At 39.8% G+C, this 7,682-nt stretch overlaps 2 protein-coding genes across 2 annotated transcripts; one reads left to right on the plus strand and one right to left on the minus strand.

Annotated features, from left to right (window-relative positions):
* The first annotated feature begins 17 nt into the window (after positions 1–17).
* LOC131000587 (DNA polymerase delta small subunit) lies at positions 18–4,194 on the plus strand. Its single transcript, XM_057926597.1, has 15 exons — positions 18–122; positions 313–442; positions 893–999; positions 1,090–1,216; positions 1,462–1,569; positions 1,833–1,948; positions 2,050–2,133; positions 2,249–2,317; positions 2,390–2,461; positions 2,556–2,647; positions 2,719–2,846; positions 3,068–3,169; positions 3,272–3,339; positions 3,477–3,543; positions 3,847–4,194. The coding sequence occupies exons 1-14, from the start codon at positions 63–65 to the stop codon at positions 3,534–3,536; spliced, it is 1,323 nt and encodes a 440-aa protein (XP_057782580.1). The 5' UTR covers positions 18–62; the 3' UTR covers positions 3,537–3,543; positions 3,847–4,194.
* A 126-nt stretch (positions 4,195–4,320) lies between these two features.
* LOC131000678 (putative germin-like protein 2-1) lies at positions 4,321–5,246 on the minus strand. The gene is made up of 2 exons (XM_057926708.1): positions 5,069–5,246; positions 4,321–4,973 (listed from the first exon to the last, which is right to left on the minus strand). Exons 1-2 carry the CDS (start codon positions 5,187–5,189, stop codon positions 4,438–4,440), a joined length of 657 nt encoding a protein of 218 aa, XP_057782691.1. The 5' UTR covers positions 5,190–5,246; the 3' UTR covers positions 4,321–4,437.
* Positions 5,247–7,682: the final 2,436 nt, after the last annotated feature.

The following is a 7,682-nucleotide window of genomic DNA, read 5'->3' on the forward strand; positions in this document are numbered from 1 at the left end:
ACCCCAGCTCCTATCCTCCTTATAAACTAGGGCATTTACACTTTCGCGACTATTTTCCCGCCATGGAAGTGGACTCCGAAAATGGGTTACTGCAGAGGAAACAATCGACATACAAATCTCTGGTAATTTCGAGAAGAAAAATACTTTATTTCTCTTTTTCGTGATAGTTTTTTTCCAGTTTTCTTCCTTAGAACTAGCTCAATTTCCTCCGTGTCCATGAAATTAAGGCTGTTTTGTTCCTTCTTTTGTTTTTCGTACTGTTGAACTTACAATTTGGGGGATTTTGTTGGGGCATTTTTCTTTTTATTGCAGGACGAGACCTTTCTGATAGAGAAGGAGACTTACAGAGGGCAACAATACAGTCAAATTTACTTTGCAAGGCTTCACCTTATGAGAACTATGCTTTACTCTCTTTTACCCACCTGGAAATCCCATTTACCAAGTATTATTTTTTTCTATTTCTTTGAGTAAAGTTCCTGATTTTGTTGATTTTCAGCTCTTATTTTCTTCAAATTCGCTTGCTTTTGCTTGGGTGGGGATTTTTGGGTCTTTACATATTTAGAGAAATTAATCTGTTATGTGAAATAGGTGAGATACTTGTAGAAGCGATTTAATTTCCGTGTTTGGCATCAACCATGATTTCGTTTTCTTGAGTTTCAGTTATTCATTTGGAGGACTGAAGTGAAGAGATTTTGTAACCTGATATATACTGTTTATTTTGGGCAGCTAATTGGTTTGCCTTAGATTTTAGCGTAAATTGTTTAATGCTTCTTTATATTTTCTGACATATATCACATGTTAACGAGTATGGTTCAGCCTTCATATTTAAGAGCGCTTGCCTAACTGTTGAGCTTTCATGGACTGAAATATACTTCACTTTTATTTGATGCAGGTTGTACTGTGCTGCAACTGGAGCAAGAAAAGGAGTGTATTATTGTTGGAACACTGTATAAGCACATGAAGCTAAAACCTTCTATACTTGATGAGTATTCAAAGGAGGTACCGGGTCATTATAGAATATAGATTGACTGTGTGTAGTATTCCTCATTCTACATCTTGATTTTGTTTCTTTAAATGTACGATACACAGAGGTCAGCAATTCCACTTGTACAACCCCACAATTTTGTGCACTCAGATGACTATCTAGTTCTTGAAGACGAGAGTGGAAGAGTTAAACTTCGTGGGGCCCTTCTTTCGCCTTCTGTATATGTAACAGGTAAGAGTAGCTGCCCTTGAATTTCAGAGTAGGCAGTCTGGGAATGTGCTTTGTAGGTGGGAAGTGAGTGTAATTTTTTACATAGTCTGCACATCCAACTATTTTTCTGATAGTTCAGCCTATATAATTGCTGGTAGGTGGGAACTGAGTCTAAATTTTAGGGTCATATACTTGCTGGTCGGAGGGAAGTGAGTGTAATTTTGCTTGTAAAGCATCTCAACCTTTGTTGTTTGAAATTTCTGAAGGGATAGTGGTCGCACTGCATGGAAAAGAAACAGGAGCTGGAGATTTTGAGGTTCAAGATGTCTTAGAAGCTGGCCTTCCTCACCAGATAGATCGTCCACTTACCTCTGGTAGAAGCCACACCACTTCCATGTTACTATGATTCATGACAATCATTCTTGTTTAAGCTGCATTCATAGTCAGTTTTTTCATTGCTTCTGATGAGTGGCTGGGTGAAGGAATGCATAAAACATAATGATACAACCAAGTGAAGATAAATTTGTCACTTCTCTTAGGCCTACATGATTATTGCATGATAGATATCGTTCTTTATTGGAACACCGCTAATTCTCTATGGATGAGTCTATGCAACTTATAGAATTAAATGGAACAGGTGAAGATAAATTTGTTGTCTTTGTATCGGGTTTAAGTGTCGGGAGCACCTCAGCAAATCCTCTCCATTTTCAGCTCTTTGTAGACCATATAACTGGACATCTAGGAGATGAAGAGGTAGCATATTTCTTATCTGCTCTGTATCACCTATCTGGGAATCCATAACTGAATGGTAATCCATCTGATTTTCACAAGCCTGTGATTTACCTTTGTATCAGGAACAAGGAATGGCAGCTCAGATTGTTCAAGTTGTTATTGCTGGTAATTCTGTTGAATTTGCTCGCGGGCTTCTTAATGGTCAGGTAATCTCTATGCTCATTAGCATACTGTAAGATGATCTTTCCTAGATGTCATTGTCTCGATAATTTATCACTTGAAGTTTACTATTTAATTTATCTAAAAGTTTTTGGTTGGTAGAACTTGGGCCCTAGGGATCAGTCAAAACTGTCAGAGCCCATAAAAGAGCTCGATATCCTTCTTACTCAGGTATTGTCTATACTTCTCCTTGAACACAAATTCTGGTTAGCTACAATTTTTAATACCTCATGCTACGTGCAGATTGCTGCAGGTATACCTGTGGATATAATGCCGGGAGAAGCTGACCCAGCAAATTTTGCGTTGCCTCAGCAGGTGTCTGTTAAGTTAATCACGTTTTGGTGGATCCGCTTCATTCACGTAGGCTGTTATTATTAACTTTAACTTTTTTATCCCATTTGTTTGTAAGCCATTGCACCGATGCCTTTTTCCTGGATCAGCAGAATTCAACACTTTCAGATCCTGCACTAACCCTCATTCCTTTGAGCTCGACAATGTGAGGTAGGAAAAATACCATTTGGACCAAGTTTTCATCGTAAGGAGTCAATTTCACAATCTTGAACATACTTCAGGTTTCTTGGGACATCGGGCCAGAACATTGACGATCTTGCAAAATATTCTGATGCGACGAGTAAACTGAAGTTCCTTGAAAGGACACTAAGATGGAGACACATTGCACCAACAGCCCCGAATACTCTAGGTTAATGCTGCTTCATGCAATAGTTCAACTTTGTTCAATTTCTGGTGTTTATTCTGCAATTTCCCTTGTATGAATGGCTGATTAATAAAGGGTTTGGCATAAAGATATGTCATATTTCAGATTCTTAACGATAGCCAAGTGATATGAGTATTATATTTTTATCCCACAAGCACATATGTTTATGAAGATTGTCCAATTCAATATTATTCCTCTTACTGCAGGGTGTTATCCTTTTACTGATAGAGATCCATTTTTCATCGAGATGTGTCCTCATGTCTACTTTGTTGGGAATCAAGACAAATTTGATGCTAGCGTGTTCAAGGGTAATGTTTCACAATATTATTTTCCTTCTAACTATTGCTGTTTTTTGCTCTAGAACGGAGAAATATAATTGGGGATAATTGGGGCTTTTCCCTAAAATGCAGGATCTGATGGACAAGTGGTAAGACTCGTTTGCATTCCTAAATTTTCTGAGACAGGAACAGCTGTGATGGTAAGTTCTGTAAAATGTTACAACATAAACTACAATTATTCTGATTTAGGAAGTTTGCGTCCAAATATCTTAAATCTTTGGTATGTATATGTTTCAGTAGATCGTTGTCACTAAAAGTAAATCTTTTGCTCATGCAGTTGAACTTGAGAAATCTCGAATGCCATGCTCTCACTTTCGGGTCTCACTTTGATTCTTAAGTGGAAGGTATGGTGTACCGAACTATCTTTTACAAATTACAACAATCATTACTCTGGATGGTTTCACAGTAATGAAATGGTGAAAATCCTAGAATGTATTCATAGAGGGAGGAAACGGCCAAAGAACTACTAGATACCTAGAATATATTCACAGTTTACTAATTACTCCCAGTTTCCTCTTCTTCTTGATCTTGTTTTATCTACCATTATTTAGTTGACTTCATATTCTAGCTCATCTAGGATGGTCCCTTCCTTTATAGAACATACTTCAAATGCGGAATTCTAATTTCTTTTATATTCCACCTATCAGGGTTATGTTTTACGGCCAATCTTCTTCATGACGAATCCCTCAAATGATCCTGGCATTGTGACCGTGGCTACAAGATTTCAGAAGTTCGTGTGTGTTTACAGGTTCGGTAGCTCTATAAATGAAAGATTGGTGCTTAAGCGAAGCAGCTTCGTGCCAAGGTACGCAGGCATCATTAGTGTTGCATCCGAACACCAGATCTTATAGCATGGTTAGAAACATATAACTGTAGTTACTGCGATTTCTATGGAAGTTTTGTTGTACTAGCAGTCACAGTGTACATTCATAAAAATCTCCAAATTTTGTTTCTGCCTTGTGCAATAGAAAGTTAGTGTTTGGTATGTTGTTTCCTATGATAGTTTTTGTCAATTATTTTTCTCGAGATGGTTCACTCTTGTTTTCGTGCAACAGATTTTGAATAGCCCCTAACAAAACAACGAATCAAAACCAATTACAATGAATAATTGCTAATTACATCACTCAGTAGAATCACTATGCAACACACAAACTAACAATCAAATCAATAAAACGAGTTACAACACACCACCATTGCAAATCACCCTAAAGTTTAGCTTGGAGCCACTCCCCAGCTCTCTAAAATTTAGCCTGCAACTTCTGCACAACGCTCAGCTCGACCTGGAAGGCCTTGGCAAGAATATCACTACTAATTTCGGGCTTCGACCCAAAAACTGCATTAGCAATGGTGATGACCCCAGGGTTCTGGCTGCTCAATGCGGCTATAGCAACTGCATTTTTAGTCCCCACATTGCGCTGGAAGTGAACGAGTCCAATCGGGAACACGAAAACATCTCCCTTCTGAAGGGTCTTGGTGATGAGGCTATTGTCGGGATTGGAGGTCACAAACCCTACTTCAAGTGAGCCCTCGATGACGGTCAAGACCTCAGTGGCTCTGGGGTGAGTGTGGGGAGGGTTGATTCCCCACGGGGCGTAGTCAATGCGCACCATGGAGATTCCGAGGGTGTTGAGCCCCGGCAACTGGGCAACAGTGACCGAGGTCACCCTCGAGCCGTTAGGGTTGGAGGTGTTGCCGGGCATATGCAGGCCGCTAAAGGAGAAATCCTCAGCGCCAACTGATCCAGGGTTCTTGCAGACATGCCCATTCACTCTTGCTGAAATTTTTGGATTATACGAGTTTGTGAGCATATACAATACTAGTTTAATGCCAAAACAACAATATATCATACTATGTTAATGAATTTAATACCTGAGGCAGTGTCATCAGCTACACAAAAATCTTGCAAAGGACTAGGTTCCAAGGCAGATGCCAGGAAGCCAAGACACAGGGCTCCCAGTAGCAGGCTTAATAAAACTACGTTGTTAGCCATGATTGATGCACAACAAATTCAGAAGCTCGATCACAAAATTGATACTATTATTGTTTCTAAATCTTTATGATGAAGTGCATTTGCAGTTTGCGTTTTAGTATTTATAGAGGTTTGTTTAATTAGATAAATATTTGATTGTCTTAATTAAGCTTCTTGTCCTTTTCTTTTTTATCAGTACTAGGAAAAGCCGTCCTTGCATGGCACTTGGAAGATGTTCATGGAAAGTCTTAACAATTAATTTGAATGTGTCGGATAATTGCTGATTAAATATTTTGCCAAGAAATGGTCAAAGCCTGGTTACAATTGAAGAAATCAAATACTCACATATAAAAGGCATATGTTTGTAAGTTTGTTAGTTTAAATTAAAAAACAAAGGGTTATTAACGCCTAAATATACCAACTTTGGGGGTAGTTTAATTAGTTTTGCACATGAACTTTGAAAGGTGTAAAAAAATACATGAATTTTAATATTTGTAGCAATTTTATCCCAAATTCAAATATTAGATATTCGAACTCCATAAAAATCTTACGATTTACGGGTTTAAAGATGTCTTATACGATATCTTAAAGATGTCTTATAAAAAATGCAGCTTCCTTCTTCTCACCCCCAATTCTGCCGCCGCAAATCACTCGCCCAGCCCCCGAATTCGCCTCCGATTTCTTCCACATTGCGACCACCGTGTCGCCGTTCAGCCTCCGGAGGTACACGATTTTGAAATTCCGCAGGAGCCGGAGCTCCGCTGAGATGTCGCCGCCCAGCGGCAGGGGTGAAGGAAGTGGAGGAAGAGGTGTGGTGGTGGGGAGAGCAGGGGCGGCGATGGAAGAGGCGGTGAGAGAGAGTGATGGTGGTGGGGGAAGCCGGTGAGGGAAGTGGCGGATGGTGCGACGCGGTTCTGGGAGGGGGAAGTGGCTGACGGCGGGAGGGAAGGTTTGCGGCTGGGGGCTCGACGGCGGCGGTGCGACGCAGTTCTGGGGGAGGGGGAGGGGTCCGACCGGGGGGGGGGGTGGGGGGGAAGCTGACGTGTGGAGAGAGAGAGAGAGTGGGGTGTGAGAGAGAGAGGGTGGGGTGTGTGTGTGACATGGCGATGACGTGGCGATTCCGGCTGCCACGTCAATATCCCGGTCGCCGGAATTCAAAATTGTGTCAAAATTGAACAACTTCTTAAATTGGTGTATTAAAATGTAAAATCCTAACTTCGCGTCAAATATGAATTTTCGACAAAGTTTGTGTATTTAGGTGCAATTTTCCCTTATTTGTCACGTACATTTCCGTATTTGCCAATTTTTAATGAAATCCGAGTTAGATAAAATTTACTTTTTTTAGGTCAAACATATATAAATCAACACAAAATCTCTTATACATCCGGGTGTACGGTACACCCAGGTCGTATTCATCCCGGATCTTGACCCAGATCTAATTCAACTGGATTATCCTACCTTAATGTCAAGTGTTAGTGTTATATATTTTGATACACTGTTAATGTCATTTACATGTAGTGTTAGTGTCATTTGTAAAACAAAATAGTGTTAGTATCATTCCAAGACCGTGTTAGTGTGTCACGACCGGCCTTAATTAGAGATAATTAATCCGGGAAATCGTGACTAGGGAAGGGATTTAAGAAGCGGGGTTAGAAAGGGCACATTTGACTCATTCATAACTCGATTATAGACATTAATATCTAGCATTAATTCTTGAAATAAAATTTAAGACATTGAAGCATTGACGCATATAATTAAAAAAAAATACTCGATGAACCCGAGTAAGCATTAGATATTTCTTTGAAGAGTAATTGGCATATAGTTATAGACTTGACTAAATCATAATCAGTGTTTGCAGCGGAAGGCAAGACTGAGATACATGTATGCAGACACATATCCTTTCTGAGCCTATTCTAAGTTCGACAAAAGCTCCACTCAGCAACACTTTATCGTTCATCACAGCTCAACCTGCACATTCATAAACATATGCAGGGCTAAGTACAAAAGTACTTAGTGGGCAGTTGCCAAAAACTAAATTATAAGCTTAACATCTATTTATTATATGAAAACACAGTTTGTGGCAATTTAGCAAATAAAATAACATAAAGGGCAAATTTATATCTATCTATTATATGTACACACAATTTTCAGCAGTTAACTTTTTTCTCTCTTTCTCACACGTTCTCTAGCTACAACAATTTTCTCTCTCCCACTCTAACACGGTTCTCTCACGGTTCTCTCACCGATTTTATCTCACTCTTCTCTCACGGTTCTGTCACAATATATTTGGAACAACGACTATTTCTCTTAAATATATAGATTTCTCCAACTGCTATTCATTTTTTCTGCAATTGTTTTCGAATTTGAAGCACTGTTTAATGGGAGAAGAAGCATAGATAAATTTCGTCGCAGTCCAGCCCCAAGTCGGCGCTACCGCCCCGTCTCCACACCAGACTCCTCCCCCACGCCGTGATTCGTCACATTCCAGCCCTAAGTCGGCGCTGCCGCGATTCC

The sequence above is a fragment of the Salvia miltiorrhiza genome, chromosome 1 (genome assembly GCF_028751815.1).
Source record: "Salvia miltiorrhiza cultivar Shanhuang (shh) chromosome 1, IMPLAD_Smil_shh, whole genome shotgun sequence".
NCBI classification, from domain to species: domain Eukaryota; kingdom Viridiplantae; phylum Streptophyta; class Magnoliopsida; order Lamiales; family Lamiaceae; genus Salvia; species Salvia miltiorrhiza.